The following is a 16,046-nucleotide window of genomic DNA, read 5'->3' as shown; positions in this document are numbered from 1 at the left end:
AAGGGGTATCTGTGTGTGACACTGCACGGGTGGGCAAGGGGGTGTGTGTGTCTGTGTGTGAGAGTGACACTGCACGGGTGTGCAGTGTGTGTGAGAGAGAGACACTGCACGGGTGTGCAAGGGGTATCTGTGTGTGACACTGCACGGGTGTGCAAGGGATGTGTGTGACACTACACGGGTGTGCAAGGGGTGAGTGTGCGTGTGTGGCACTGCACGGGTGTGCAGTGTGTGTGAGAGAGACACACACTGCACGGGTATGCAAGGGGTGGGTGTGTGTGTGAGAGAGATATATATACACTGCACGAGTGTGCAAGGGGTGGGTATGTGTGTGAGAGAGCGAGTAACACTGCAAAGGTGTGCAAGGGGTATGAGTGTGTGTGTGACTCTGCATGGGTGTGCAAGGGATGTGTGTGTCTGTGTGTGTGAGAGTGACACTGCACGGGTGTGCAAGGCAGAGCGTGTGTCCTGCAGTGTGTGTGTGTGCAGATCTCCACACCCACACTGTGCACACACATCCCCTTGCACGCTCATTCAGCGTCACCCTCCCAGCCCTGCTGTACATGCAGGGCGTGCTGGCTGTGCAAGGACCAGTGCCCTTCGTTCCCCCCCATTCCACACGCACACAGGACCCCCTGGGCTCCCCTCATCATTACCACCACCATCACCTTTATTGTGCTGTGTGCTGGGCTCCAGGGCCCTCCCTTTGTCCTTCCCGATGATGATGATGTCCCTCCCGGTCTCCCCCCGGTGCCCCCAGCCCCAGCAGGCGCTCGCTGCCCTCCCAGAGCGCCCGGGCCAGGCGGTCATCGCGCCCCGCCGGCCACGGCACCCGGGGGCCACACTCGGTGAAGTAGCGGCCGCTGAGGGGCTCGAGGCCGTCCTGGGTGGCGCAGTCCAGCACGGCCCGTGCGCCCTCGGACGCGTCCAGGAACAGCAGCCAGGCCACGGGCACCAGCAGCGGCTTCAGCCACAGCGGCGCGTGCCGGAACAGAGACGTGTTGACAAACCCTGTGGGAGATTGGAACATGTGGGGTGATCCCCCCATGGAGTGTCCCCCATGGAGTGTCCCCCCATGGAGTGTCCCCCTGTGTGTCCCAGTGGATGAGCACATAATGGAGATGGCCAGGGTGGCCTTGGCATAGTACAGCTGTGATTGTCCCCAGGCAATGCCAAGCTTGTCCTGGGTGTGCCCCATGCCAGGACAGGTGCAAAGGGAGATGCCATGCGAAGGGACACATGGAAAAGGCCTCACTGTATAAAGACATACCTTGTGCAAAGGGACATTGTAAAAGGAACACAGAGTATCAAGGAATACAGTGCAAGGGGACAAGGTGCAAAGGGACATGGCAAGGTAAGGGACACACCATGAAAAGAGACATTGTGCACAGGGGCACATGCAAAGGGCCACATCCTGCAAAGGAAAGATGCTCCCCATACAGGAATTCCCTGTGAAAAGGCTGCAAAGCAGGAGACCACCCCCCAAAGATGGACACAAAGGTGTGCAGACCACAGACAGCCACCAAGGGTGAGCCGGGCCCTACCTGGGTGCACGGCGTAGCAGGTGACCTGTGTGCCCTGCTCACGCGTGGCCAGCTCCCGGGCGTGCAGCACGTTGGCCAGTTTGCTGTCACAGTAGTCCTGGAAGGTGGAGAAGAGCCCCGAGGGCGGCCGGCCCAGGGCCTCGGAGCGCAGGCGGCCGGCACAGTGGGCACTGGAGGCCACGATGACCACCCGGCTGGGAGCGCAGCTCCGCAGCCGCTCCAGCAGCAGCTGGGTCAGCAGGAAATGGCCCAGGTGGTTCACCTGGAAGGGCAGGCTGAAGCCATCCTCTGTCGTGCCCCCGGCGCTCACCCCTGCGGAGTGAGGAGGCAAAGGCAGCTCGTGGTGGTGCCCCGGGGGTGCAGGGGGGATTTGGGGTCCCAGCACTCACCCGCGTTGTTGATGAGAAGGTGCAGCTGGGGCTCCTGGCGCAGGAAGGTGCTGGCAAAGGCTCTCACTGAGCGCAGGCTGGCCAGGTCCAGGTGCATGAACCGCACCTCGTTGTTCCCCGTCTCCTGTGGGCACAGCGGGGACTGGGGCAGGGCCGGGGGGCGGCCCGGGGGTGTGCCCTGCCATGGGTGGGGGCTGGAGCCAGCCAGGAGCAGGGGGATGTTCTGGGGACTGGATCTGGCCCAAGGGCTACACTGTGCTGGGACCATCCCCAGCATGGGAGGCTGCAGCCAAGCCACCCCCGTGGTACAGTGTGCCCCAACTTGGAGTATCTCGGGGTGCCTGGGGATGTCCTACGGGGATGTCTGAGGGGCTGTTCCTGGCGCCATGGGGTACCTGGATGTACCCATAGGGGTGTTTTGGGAGTTAATAATGTGATGCTTAGAGATGTTGTGTGTGTTGGATGGTGTCCTAGGGTGGCCCAGGGATGTCCTGGGGGTGTCTCATGGGCATCCCTGGGCTGCTGAAGGGATGCCATGGCAGTATCCTCAGGGTGCCCATGGAGGTGTCTGGAGGTGCCCATATGATACCCACGGATGTCCCAAGGGGGCACATTGGAGGTATTCCAGGAGTGTCCTGCAGCTGCCCATTGGGTGCTAGAGATGCCCTGAGGCTGCCATAGGGTGTGGGGATGTCCCACGGGTGGGGACGCCGGGGGTTCCCCGGGGGGGGCCGGTGCTCACCCTGCGGATGCGGCTGGCGGCGGCCTCTCCCCGCCGGGCGCTGCGGGTGGCCAGGATAACGCGGGCCCCGCACCGGGCGAGCTCCAGCGCCGCGGCCGCGCCGATGCCGCTGCTTCCCCCTGCGGAGCGGAGCCGGGGGCTGAGCGCGGGCAAGGGCGGCCCCGGGGCCCGAACCCGCTCCCCGCCGCCCGCCGCCGGCGCTCACCGGTGACGATGGCGGTGCGGCCGCGCAGGTCGGGGCGGGCGCGGGGCCGCGGGGCGCTGCGCAGCCCGTGCCGGAGCAGCGTGTACACGGCCATCAGCAGCCCCACCGCCACCAGCGCCCACTCCATTCCACCGCCGTTCCGGGCAGCCCCGGGCCCGCCCCGCCGAGCCGGGCCCGCCCCGCTCCCGCCTCCCGCCCCGGCGGGACCGACCCACGGGCGGACGGGGCAAGGTCCGCGCGGCTCCGGGAGACGGGAGAGCGGGATTCGTGGCGCCGGTGGGAGCAGAGACAGACACAGGGTGAGTACGGGCCAGCGCTGCCCCCCCGATCATACCCCGGGAAAGCGGTCCTGCCCCGAGGGGGGGAGAGCAGAGTCTCGGGATGGTTCCGGGGGAAAGGGACCAGCGGAGGTCACCCAGTCCAGCCCCCCTACTCCAGCAGCGTCCTCTAGAGCACTAAGAACTGTGCCTGAATAGCTGAATATCTCCTGGGATAAGCCATCTGCCATTTTTCAGGCAGCCTGTTCCAGTGCATCTTCCTCATGGTCAGGTGTAACTTCCCTTGCTCCTATTTCTGCCCTTCCCTCTTGTTCAGCACCCCTGAGAAGAGCCTGGCTCCACCCCCTCCGCTGACCCACCTCCTTCACAGCGATGCATTTGAGAATAAGATCTCCTCAGTCCGCTCCTCTGCAGGCTAAACAGTGCAGCTCCCTCAGCTTTTCCTCATAAATGAGGTGTGCCAGTCCCCTGATCTTCCTGTCCTGAGGAGCCCAGAACTGGATGTGCCTCATCCCTGGAAACGTTTGAGGTGAGGTTGGGCCACAGGGAGTTGAAGATGTCCCAGCTCATTGCAGGGGATGGACTTGATGACCTTCAAGAGTCTCTCCTACCTCAACCAATTCCATGATTCAATCACCTTCTAGTCCTCACCCTCTTCCCACCAGCATCCTCCCACATCCCAGGCAGGACACCAGAGTCCTTCCATCCCACCCCAGCCTTGACCCCCAGCTCAGGCTCCTCTGCAGTCAGACACTCTGGGGCAGCTCCAGGTTGTGGTGACACGAGTGAAGACAGACAATCGAGAAAACAGAATGTGAAGTATTTTTTTTTTATATACAGAATACAGGAAAGTTTCTGTAAAGTCTAAAACGTTACAATTACTATGTACAGTGGAACTAGCTGTTCTGCTGCGGGGAGGTGGCAGAGAAACAAAAGAGACAGACAGGTTACGACAAAGGATCTGCTACAATAGACAATTTGAGGAACGTCATACCACATGTAGCACTGTACACAGCTTTAAAACATTGAAAAATGCCATCACTGATGTATTTACACAGAATCCAACACTTTTCCTTATTTGAAATAAAAAATAGGATGGACACCAGGAAAAGAACTCATTTCTCACTGCCCATAATACACAGTAGCTACTTGTAGTGCAACCATAGCAGGGAGGGATGGGAAAAATAACTGTGGGAAGAAGAGCGCTTCTTTACATTAAATAAAACAATGATATTGTATAGATTTGCTGTATGAAAACTGTATTTCTCTTTTAATATAAAACTATTGTCACTGGCACAAAATAGAACAAGTTTCTGATTATTTTACAACTGCATGGGAACTATCTGTCAGAGAGAGTCCTCGAGTCAGACAGCGGTCACCTCTCGCTCTGACGCGTCCTGCTCTCACTGCAGTTTTCCTTTTAAAATGAAATGTATAGTACAAATATATGTGCAAATGCCCCTAAAACTTGAGCAAAAAAGAAAAATTAAAAAAAGTTAAACGTTCTTCATTTCATGCAAACGGCGTGTGAACAGTCTCTGGGCCGACACAGAAAAATCCCACCTCGGTTTGTACATTTTTGCATTGTAAAGAGTCTTGAGGGCGTTTTTCCTTACTCCAAAAAAGCTCTCTTCCTAAAAATTCCTAGGGAACTGAGTTGGACCGCAGCACGGGCACCTGGTGGGGTTTCAGAGAAAGCTTCTCCTCCAAGTCCATATCTTGTACTAAGGCAGTGTCCCCCTTGGGCTGTTTGGTCGCAAATTCGGTGATGCTGAAAACGAACTGCAGGCAGCCCAGCTTGATGTAACTGCCGTGGTGGAGCAGGGCCGTGCCCTCCCAGCCAGCCCCGCTGCCCCCGATCAAACTGGAGCTGCTGGCTTTGCAGTTACAGGGTTTGCGATGCTGCCCTTGTGCCTGTGAATTCATCACAGCAGCTTCTTCGTGCGCCTCCTCTTCCTGTTTTCTGCTTTTATGTCGTTCTGGAAAAGAATAAAAAAAAATGGTTAAGGTTTGGGCAGGTCAGCAGCAGCTTTGTTTTCATCGACTGGGGTTAGTGTTGAGGTGCCTCATCCTCCAGCCATGAGGGATTTCAGTCTGCAGTGAGCAGCTGATCAAAGGGAAATGGGAATCTCCTCACGGCCCTGGAGAGGTTGAGGCATTTACATATCTATTTTGGCAGCCCAAAAAGAGGAAGCTGATCAGGTGGAGAGCAGGAGTGAGACATGCAGGGACAGAATGCCAGCAGCACAGCCCAGATCTTCTCACAGCCTGGGAAGGGAGGACATGCATGGGGAAATGCCTCAGGTCTGCTCCAAACTGGCTGCTCATGGGGACCTGGAGCTTGGTAACATCTGCACTGGAGGCTGGAGTAGGGTTTAGGTCAGAGCACAGAGCTCCCCAGGCTGCAGAGAAAGGTCTTGTGTAATCCCAGCTGAGGGCTGTGGCAAGGCTCCCCTTTTTGCAAGGGGTGCACCAGCCTGTGCAGAACAAGGGGCACCAACAAGGAATTGGTTTCCACCTGCTCCTGCCCTCTCTCAATTAACTCCCTGTGGTAGTGGTATGACACTCACTTATCACACTCTGCACTTTGGCAACAATACTGCTGGGAGGAGTGGGTGTCATCTTCTCCGAGAAGTCACACGAATACAGAACATTGTCCACGGTCGTCCCATGCTCACTGTAGTTCAACAGCTCGTAATGCTTTGTATTCTGGAATGAAAGGGAAGAGGAGGGAATCAAGACATGAAGTCATAGAATGGTTTAGGTTGGAAGGGACCTTAAAGACCATCTTGTTTTCAGGCCTCTGCCATGGGCAGAGACACCTTCCACTAGACCAGGTTGCTCCAAGCCCCATCCAACCTGGCCTTGAATATTGGCTGGGGCAGCCACAGCTTCACTGTGCAACCTGTGCCAGGGCCTCACCACCCTCACAGGGAAGCAGTTCTTCCCAATATTCAATCTAACTCCACCCTCTGTCACTCAGAAATGCTTCTGCCCATACACACCTCTTTGGAGTGCTGAAACACAGCCCCTTTCTCCTTGTTGTCAGTGGTGGTCAAATAAGAGCTGGTAAATATCCTCCAGCTTCAGAGATCACCAACCTGATCCCCCTGCTGACAGAAGAACCAGCCCTCCAGCAGGAACTGCTTTCTGGCAGAGGAGGGCCAGAGGGAAGTGGGTTTTATCTACTCCATTTGAACCAACACATCTTTTGGAAACAGGATATTCAAGCGGATGCTCTCAAAAGTGAGTATTTTACAGGCGCACCTGATGCAAACTTGGCCCGAGACCTGTGCCTAGCAGGAAGAGATGAGCTTTAGAAAGCAGGCACAAGATGGCAAGAGGGATGCCACGTGCTGCAGCAGCCTCAGGACAGAGGCAGTCTGGGATTCACAGGCCTTGTGCAGACGCTGAAATGCCAGCAGACATTACCCTGACACACAGCGTTACACAAGCGGCGTCACGCTCAGCTGAGCTTTGTGGAGGATGTTGACAGAGCAGAGAAGATTTCAGGTTAGCTCACAGAAATCATCTGAGAGCTCAAGACCTCATCCCTCGGGGACTACAAGGCTTTAATCAAGTTACAAAAACTCTTAATGCACATGGGGGTAGGTTTTGAAGTAACCTGCTAGACTGCAGAAGGAGAACCTGCAGAAGAGAGAGCTCCAAGAAGGGGAATTCTCCCTCTCCAGAGTGAACACAGCCATAGAAGACCCACTGGAGGGTCAAAGGTCAGTGCCTGGAGCCTAATTTATGACTGACCACTGTGAGGAGATGCTTCCCCACAGATTTATGGTCAGGATCCTGTTACTGAGTGTGTTTGGCAGCTTGGAGGGCACTGGAGGAATGGCTAAAGCTGGCTGTGGGTTAATCCTGGATCCTGCTCCGTAGCTGGTTGACAAATGATGATATAAAAGACTCGATCTTGTTTCAAAGACTCTTTCCATGCTAAGAGACATCTCCAGCAGTGCTGTTACTGGCAGGCCTGCTGGTCTGTTTACTTCAAGAACAAACTAATCTCTGGGCTGTAGCTAAGTAGAAACTGTAGGTTTCTGTTTATGCTCTAAGCTTAACTGAAATTTTAGCTAAATAAATAATTTATAGAGAACTGCAGACACTATGAATGCTTTGCTCCCCCATCACACTTAAAAACAAGGGACTCAGAGCAGTTCCCTGGCTTGTTCCAGATGAGGTTCAATGTTGACACATGAAGTTTAGCTTTTATTAACAACACATCCAGATCAAAAAGTATCAGACCGTGTCTATGTCCTTTTCTTTCCCTAGACACCAGCAGTGACAGTGCTGACTTGTGGCCAGTCCTTGCCCACAGGCAGTCAGAGAGATCGTGCTGGCAGAGCTCTGTGCTTCAGAAAAGGGTTTGACAGAAAATGCTGACACAGCCTCCACTGGAATAAAACCTGGCTCTTACTTTGTAGTCCACAAAAGGAGCACCACACAAAGACAACCTGCTGCCTGCATCTCCAGCTCCCACTGCCATGCACACCAAAAAATAAGTTAAAGAAAAAAAAAAAAAAAAAAGAAAAAAGAAAAGAAAAAAAAAATCACTCAGGCACTCACCTCATCATAGAATATGCAGGCATGTTTGCCAGACACATAGTTACAGTGACCATAGCTTGTAAGGCACACATCCATATCAGCTCCTGTCATGGGGGAGGACAAAACAGGCTCAGTTCATATTGGAAAAAAAAACAAACTGTCAGGCACCAGAGAACAACAGACAGAATTAAACTTCAATTAGCAAAACAACAGGGGAGCAACTGCTTTTGTCCTGCTCCCAGGACTGCATGAATAATGCTTCGATAAGCCACCAACAAAGTTTCAGTGGGGGAAGGGAGCCAGCAGCTCCACAAAGGTTGTAGAGCATTTCGCTGCTCCTGGGTCTACCCAGAGCACCAGAAGAATCTAAGCAACAAGAAACAAAACCTGCAAGCAAACCATAACTCTCCTCTCCATCAGTCAGGCATTAAAACTGCAAGACAGCTGTTCTAGTTATGACACCAGGTGACAGAGCTGCCACCCACACAGATTCAGGCAGACGGGGGATTTCCGCACTTCTTGGTAGTGCAGGATCCCGGTACAAGTGGCCACAGTGAATCTGTTTCCTTTGACACCCACTTGGCACACACCTTAGGAAGGGGGTTCAGGGAAAACCACCCTGATTCTGAAAGGTCAGGGCAGGAAAAAGCTACTCACCTGTCCCAATGTAGAGGGTTCGATAGCACATATTGACTGCACCCCCCAAGCCCATCAGAGGATAGAACACCGCCCGGGCTTGCACTTCCTTTCTTTGCGCTGCAAGATTAAAAGAAATTACTTGAACAATGTTATCAGCTGGGAAAGCTGCTTGACCCCAGTGTCCCCAGCTCAGAAAGCACAGACCCTAAGGAGGATGCAGTCAGCTTTGGCCTAAGCACCCGTTCCCAGCCCTCTAGGAATGTTTGTGCATTAAACTTCTTCTTGCCAGTCAGAGAAATTTGCTTTCCCATAACCCACACAAGCCATGCAAATGGGGAGCATTAACACGGAGTGGGCACAATGAAGCCACGCTGAGGAACACACAAGCCTTCTACCACTGCCTTCTTTCTTATTCTTTTCTACTCTGAGTAATCAAAGAGCTCAGTCTTTGCTCTCAAAGTGCCACTTAAAAAGAATCGGTGCTGGTGAATTCACCAACTAAACAGCCGTGATTTCATTTCTAGTGAAGCTGCAGGAAAAACTCCTGGGTTGAATGGGGCTTGGCAGCTCCCAAATCCAGCTCCCAAGACAGGATGATTAACTGAGGGGACTCTTTTATCCTCAGGTCAGTCCCTATGGCACACCTGATAATGGACTGAGCCTCCAGAGCAGCTCCAAGTTCAAACCACACACTCACATGCCCATGTTTACTGGACAGAAAATATTCTGTGGAACAGATACTGAACTCCATTGGGCCACACGGGCCTAGCCAGGATTTCAGCACTGTCTTTGGGAGGAAATCCCCTTATATACTCTGAGTTTAAGCCTCTTCTGATACCACATCTGCAGGACAGGGTTACACCAAGAGAGTGAAATCAAGGAAGAGAATATGAGGATTATGAAAAGAGTGCAGAGGTACCTACATCAAGAATAGTGGCCACACCAAGTGGCATCACAGGTTGCACATCTGCCTGGCTGCCCTGCATTAATCCTTTCAGCTGCCTGGCTCTGCAGGGCTCACTAAAGGCTTTGGATCCAACACTTCATCAACAATGCCAAGCAGCCAGTTGGATGCATCACTCCTACCCAAAAAGGGTTAAGGCAGCACCAATCTGCCTTGAGAAAGGCAGACTGCTGAAGAATTCCAGACCAGGAAGGCAGCTCATACCACAGCCTGCTGCTGTGTCCCGCAGCAGCCATCACAAGAAGACTGACAAAGCATTTAGGGAATGCTGTGATGCTAAAGCAGGCAAGCACAGAGCTTCAGAAAAAGATTACTGACTGACTTCCAAAGATCTTATCTGGGATATTTACCCCCAGGCCTAGCAGAGGGGGAGCAGAGAACTGCTTCCACAGCAAGGCTATCCAGTTAGTGCTTGAAAGCAGATTGAACTGACTGGCTGCATGCAGAGGAACATGAAGCCACGTTCACCCTGCAGGTTTAGGTGATACCAGTGGTAATAAACAAAGCCAAACTCGGTAATCTGGAGATTTCCAAGAGACACTCAAGTTGTTATCTATTACTGGCATTAGTCATACATAGTGGTTTCAGCTTGACAGTGACATTCTGAACAGGCAATGACAATGTCACACATATATTCTGTGCTCCAGTTCCTCCTGTTCTTGTGCTTGTATCACAAGCAACTCCTCCAGAAAGAGAGAGCAGGAATTCACAGATCTCTCTTGCCCATCTCAAAGGTAAAAGTGCAAAGAAAAGCCATCAAGCACCTGAGATGAACCTTCCCATCTCTTGCTAATTCTAAGATGAATAAAACACAACTTCACTAAACATTTCCAGCAGAATATCAGAAGGTACTAAAAGTATTCACATTGCTCAAATTTGTAAATAATTAAGTAGAGGATCCTGATGGAGTTTCTGGTCAGTGGATATCCAGAGCAGGGGGATGAGAAGAAAGAAAAATGAAAGGCAGCATCAGATACCAGAAGAAGAGAGAAATCTCCTTCAAGGAATAGGCAAAGGAGTGGCAAATCTATGGCTCAACATAACCCAGCTATTCTAGGGCTGCTCTTACCTTCAATGTGGTTTCCCACAGGAGATTGCTGATGGGAATTGACACTGCTTGCTAGAGACTGAGCTTTGGGAGGAAAGAGCTGATGTATTCTCTGCAAGGCCAGAAACTTGATCAGCTGCTCATCCAGCATATTTATCTCAATCTCTGTTAATAAATAAAAAGCAATTAGTAAGTCATTCAGGGAAAGAGGGCAATCTGAGCTACAGTGGATTTAACTGTCCCACTTTCAAATCTGTTGTTTGCTTTAACAGCAAAGACTTGACCAATTCTGCAATACCAAGACTGTTACACATAGGTGAGCTATTATTTCACACCACCTCCTGCGAGCAGAGTGTGAAGACAGTGCCAGCCACAGCTGGAGAGCTACAACTGAGGCAGCAAGCAGAAGTTTGGGGGAACTAGGGTTGATAAAAGCTGGAAATCTGCTGTTTTGGCTCAGAATCAACAGGTCAGTAGAGATGGCCATTGCACCCCTTTGGACAGTTTGTTGGGTCATTCCTCTGAAGCTCTGTTACCTGGTTAGAAACTCCAGCCCTGCATCACAGAGAACTACAACCCCTTTGGAGCTGCTGCAGGCTCATGCTTGAGTCACACGTTCCACAGCAGGGCAAATGAAACCAAACAGACAATATTATTAATGAGCTTTAGAGCAGATCTTCTGATAACCCTGAAGTGTTTATATTTGTAAAGCCTTACAGAGGTCTGCTTTCTTGCAGCAAGGAGGCTGTGTAACCTCTTCTCCCAAGAGCTTTCTCCACATCAACAACAGTTAAAATGGAAAGGAGAGGAGGAAGAGCTGCAAGAGCCTTTCCCAATAGCAGAGAGGGTGGGCTGGGCAGCTGGGGTTCCCCCAAGAAAAGAGGGTCGCACTGGCAATGCCAGAAGGGCTGTTCTTCAGATTTCAGATGTAGGAGTCATCTCTGGCAACAGCCTGGCTGTGCTACTGACGATTGCTGCTCAGCAATGTCCTCCTGAAGGCACTCTGCTAACATTTCCCATCTCTTGCCAAGTGCAACAAAAGGAAATAAAAACCAGGCCAGTCTAGGAGACTGACAGAAGCAGAAATAAATTATAAAATTAACAGACCCACTGGAGCATCACCACTCAGGTGACTGCTCTACTACAAGATCTATTGCTGCTGGACCTAACATCCGCCAGGAGCAGTTCTGGATTGCAGCTAGCACCACAACATGGCAGGGCTGCAAGTTTCTGCATGTGAATTCCACCTGGAAAGCAGCCCAGCTGTGATTCTTCCCCAGAAAAAGCTTCAGGCAGAAACACTTCATTGGCCTCGCTGCCTTGGCAACACTAGGAGCAGGGAAGCATGTGACATATTTGAGGTAATGTACACCCAGCCCCTCCCTCACCTGACTACAGCCCTTCTTTATCTCTGGAACTTTTCCTCAAGCAGAGATGGAATGCTTTAGGGAAGCAAACACACAGAGCTTGCAGAGACTGATGATGAATTAAATACTCACCCCCGTCCATAAATGCTTTCAGGGAACTGGTGAAGTCCAACATAGCTGCAGAGTTTGAAGTGAGTGATGAGGGTAGAGTTAAAGCGCTTCCTATGGATAAGGTGCTGGGACTGACCTTACCATCTACAGAGAGAGGTGATGGAGAGAAGAGATGTCACTGTGACGTTCACCAGACATGCACCCAGCCCTCAGGCTGCCCTTGGCTGCCAAGCTGCTCCAAATGACTCATTTTGCTCACAGTCATGCTTTGAAAAAGGCCTGAAGTAGAGGCCAGGAGCTTTCTCCTGCTCACTGAAAGGCTTCTGTGTGCCTCCAACACAGAGCCAAACGTGGCTCCTGCCTCGTCTCCAGCTGCTGGAGGAATTCTTGACCCATACATTTATCTCCTGCTCCCTGTGGTGACACTGGAAAGATGAGCACCAACTCCCCAGGAGCTTGAAGAATTTATTAAACCTAAGAGACATTTGCCAAGTAGCTTGTCTAGGTTTTAACATGACTAAAAAGTACAACTGCCCTGGTTTTATTTCTACACTGTTATGAAGTCTGGGGTGCACATCATTGTCCAAAAGGAATGTGACAGTCATAAGCAGATCTTATTATTTACAAAATAAAATCCTCCTGCTTTGGAAGTGGCCATACAGCTGAAAGAGGCAGTGGCAAATGCCAGGAAACAGAATCTCTGTAATGTGTTGTCAATACCAGATCTTCTTCAGCTGGTTTTCTTATAACTACTGAAATTCATGGCAAGAAAACCCATGAGCAATTTGCATTTTTTTACTTGGCAGCAAAATTTGCACACCACAATTTTTGTTATAAATATATATATATCCATCGTGTTAGATGGAAAATTTAAATGTTTACACTTTTCCCAAGAGACACTGCAGCAAGTAATGATTTTGTAGAACACAAGCTGTGCACCAGAGGCAATTATTTAACATCTTAAGTAACTGCAAAATTATGTAGGGTTTGCAGTGCTCTTCAAACCACAAGCAAGAAGTTTTCTATAACACAGTCTCATTTCCTCTACCAGAACTTCTCCCAGCCTTGCATTTCTAAGCAGGGCATGGTCAAATCAGCAGCCTCAGAGTAACCAAGTTTATTCAGGAGGAGGCCAAGTGCCCTGGGGACTGCTTCCAAAGGCGAGGCAAAGCTTAGAAGTTACTCATTGAGGAATTTTAGAAAGGATTACAAAAATATGTTGCTCTCTTGCTTTACAACCACGATAACCTGAGCCACTCCACACCAAGCCTGACACTGAGCAGGTTGGAGCTGCATGAGAAGTGACACAAAGCTCTGCCACGTTCTTTTCAGTGGCTGCTCCCACCCAGCCTGCTGGTTTGGGGAGTGGGAAAAGGAAGAGAATGCCATATGTGAAAGTTTATTCCAGCAAAATTTGAGCTGTGGGCAGTTAACTCTGACATCTATCAACATCTTTGACTTTGTTTCTACACTAAAAATGGTTATATACACTTTATTATATACTTTGATATTATTTAGCAACTTTTTTGGATACAACTCAGGATCTCTGGCACATCCAAGTCTGTAACTACCCTGTGTCAGACCAACAGATCCTAAGCAGACTACAGCTTCCCAAGTCCACATTTCTCCAAAATCAAGGATGTGCAGCTGAAGACTTCAACAGCACCTGCAGTAGGGGACACAACCACTGCCTGAACAGTTACTCTGGATTAGATCCCAGAGAGCTTCTCTTGTGAGAAGGATTGACTACCTTGCAATCCAAATGGCCATTTGAAACAAACCAGTGGTTTTACAGCAGCGCTGGGGTTTTAAAGCAGCAGCTGTTGAAATAGCGAGGCAGCAGCCAAGTGATATAAAACCACTGTTGCTTTCAAGAATTCAACTGACCTACTATCCTGCTTGTGAGGACAGAGTTCCCCCCTCAAGTATAGGCAGCCAGCAAAAATACATCCCATGGCTCCCATAAAGGGACCTAAGACAGAGGAGACCTGAGAAACTTCTGCTGGCTCTCCACAGAAAGCCTGATTCCCAGTCAAACGAGGGCACACTGCTACAGCCTTGAGGTTTTGAATGAGGTTTAGCCTGAGCTTTTCTCAGCCCTGGGGCCGAGGTCAGCGGCTCAGCACGTACCTGAAGGTGGTGCTGGTGAACAGAATCTGTTTGTGGACCCAACAGCTGAGATCCCATCTCCTGCAGCCTGGGGAGGGGTGAGAGCCCGGGTGGCACTGAGCGGGGAGCCCCCGGCCCGCAGCTCTGCCGTCAGCGGCGGCCCGATCTGCGTCTGCACATTCTTCCTTTGCAAAGTGCTGGTGGTCTCCAGGCTGGCACAGGAGCTCGATATGGACGTAGGCAAACTCGTGACCGGTGCAGATCCCCTTTGTGCACAAGAAACGGGCCCTGCTACGTTCTCTGTTTTGACAATGGTTCCAATGGTGTGATTCAGAAGTCCGCAACTCGCTGGGGGCGTGAGGGGCCGAGGCCACGTTTGCCGATGGGACAAAACAGGTATTGTGTTCCCAGAGCCCACGAGCCTCTGGGAGTCAGTCAACTGTGCTGAGGATTCGGATGAAACGCCATAGAAATGAGGCCCGTTCACTTTAATGTCAGAGGCCGTGGGCCCGTTCGAAGTCCCGCAAGAAGACGCCTTCTTGGATTTATCTATACAAGAGCTGCAGTTAACATCTTCCTGTGACAAAGTCTGCTGGGATTGCGAGGAGCTCAAGGAATTCTGGGTGGTAATCCCTGAGGTGCAGGATGACATGGAATAGAGGGAAGGTGTGGGTGCCTTGTCAGCTGCCTGGTAAGGGTTGGCGAGTGAGCCATCTGCCACAATAACAGGCTTAATATCAGCCTTCTCTGTTTGTTCAGAGTCCCAAAGCGAAGTCATCTGCTTAGCAGATAAATGTTTCAATATGCTGCACTGGAGCGCAACAACACTACAGAGCCACTGGAAGGAAGAGAAAAAGAGCAGGTTAGCTCTGGAGGCAGCAGTGCTCCAAACCTCTACAGTTGCTCCATTGTTCACCCAGGCAGAGGAAATCCAGCTGCTGACTGCTCAGATGCAGTGTGGAACTACAGCCTCTGCTCTGGAGCTCAGCTACAATTAGGAGAAAATTTTGTCCAGAGGTATGCAACCAAAATTATGTACTGTTTATCTCCATGCTAGAGATAGGACAGAGAGGGGCTGAGATTAAAGGAGGGACAAGGCAGCACTTCCTCATTTCCAAACTCCTCCTTCATTTCACTTGTTAAATGCTGGAACTCTTGAGCCTCAGGTTACAAACACCTTTCACTAATTTGGGCTTCTAGCCAAACACAATCCTCCAACTTAATCAATAGCATGTTGGAAAGAAATGCTGCTCTACCTCAGGTATAGGGAGTAGAAAGCTGGGGTGAAGAGCACTTTCCTTTTACACAAAGTGGAGGAAGACCAAAAGATTTATTTTAAGCTCCATTGTGCATGTGCACCTGCCACATAAAAGAACCTTTTAGTCTGGACTAAAAGAAGGACTTGATTTCTCCACTGATTGCAACTTATCATGCCCTTACACTGTGGAATCTGGCCAGAAGTTTCATACAAGATTTAAATACTCATTTGACCTTGATTTACATGTCCAATTCCATCGGCAATAAAAAGCGACCCAGAAATGGGATGTTAACTTATAAATAAACGTGTCAGAGAGCAGCCTTACATAATCAAAGTGCAAAGTATTTCCCCTCAGCCACGAAATAAAGATGACGTCTAGACAGAAGGCCCTCGACTCCACTCTTAAGGCCAGAGGACTATTGCACCACTTCCCTGAAGTGTCAAATGAGGAATTTTACATCTCACCTGGAAAGTCAAAGTGAAGTTTTAATGGGCAAGGGTGTCAGAGACAAGACAAGCTATCACCACACATGAGCTTGAGATTGGTTTCCTAGACAACTGCTCCATCATGATTGAAGTGGAAGGGGATCTTTGTACCAAAGCAACTACACACACAGAGTCCAAGCATTTGACTTCATTTACCTCCTGTTGTTCTGTCTCGCTGGCTAAGTGCTCAGTGTTCAAAAGGTGCTTCTGCAAGGGTTCCTCAGGGATCCCGTTACAGATCAGCTCGCCATCTCTAATTGCTGCAGGCGTGAGTAACGGGGGTGGAAGCCGGTATTGGGACTTTATAGCATCAGGAACCTATATTGTGTAGAAAGAAGATCACACATGAGAA

At 50.8% G+C, this 16,046-nt stretch overlaps 2 protein-coding genes across 2 annotated transcripts in view; both read right to left on the bottom strand.

Annotated features, from left to right (window-relative positions):
* Positions 1 to 667: 667 nt before the first annotated feature.
* Positions 668 to 3,004, bottom strand: DHRS13 (dehydrogenase/reductase 13; the record flags this gene model as incomplete). The annotated part of the gene is made up of 5 exons (XM_083875305.1): positions 668 to 1,008; positions 1,542 to 1,853; positions 1,931 to 2,054; positions 2,673 to 2,791; positions 2,878 to 3,004. 5 exons carry the CDS (start codon positions 3,002 to 3,004, stop codon positions 668 to 670), a joined length of 1,023 nt encoding a protein of 340 aa, XP_083731431.1.
* Positions 3,005 to 3,960: 956 nt separating this feature from the next.
* PHF12 (PHD finger protein 12) overlaps positions 3,961 to 16,046 on the bottom strand; it is a 32,139-nt gene continuing 20,053 nt past the window's right edge. Inside the window, exons 8-15 of the mRNA XM_083875216.1 lie at positions 15,851 to 16,012; positions 13,972 to 14,788; positions 11,863 to 11,985; positions 10,385 to 10,528; positions 8,370 to 8,468; positions 7,734 to 7,816; positions 5,726 to 5,864; positions 3,961 to 5,134 (exon numbers count right to left, since the gene is read on the bottom strand). Coding sequence (XP_083731342.1) covers positions 4,800 to 5,134; positions 5,726 to 5,864; positions 7,734 to 7,816; positions 8,370 to 8,468; positions 10,385 to 10,528; positions 11,863 to 11,985; positions 13,972 to 14,788; positions 15,851 to 16,012 — 1,902 coding nt within the window. The 3' untranslated portion in view covers positions 3,961 to 4,799. The remainder of the gene's footprint in view (positions 5,135 to 5,725; positions 5,865 to 7,733; positions 7,817 to 8,369; positions 8,469 to 10,384; positions 10,529 to 11,862; positions 11,986 to 13,971; positions 14,789 to 15,850; positions 16,013 to 16,046) is intronic.

The sequence above is a fragment of the Zosterops lateralis genome (assembly GCF_965231275.1).
Source record: "Zosterops lateralis genome assembly, chromosome: 19".
In the NCBI taxonomy this organism is placed as follows: Eukaryota; Metazoa; Chordata; class Aves; order Passeriformes; family Zosteropidae; genus Zosterops; species Zosterops lateralis.
The sequence above is the reverse complement of the archived record's forward strand: the minus strand, read 5'-3'. Positions and strand labels throughout refer to the sequence as shown.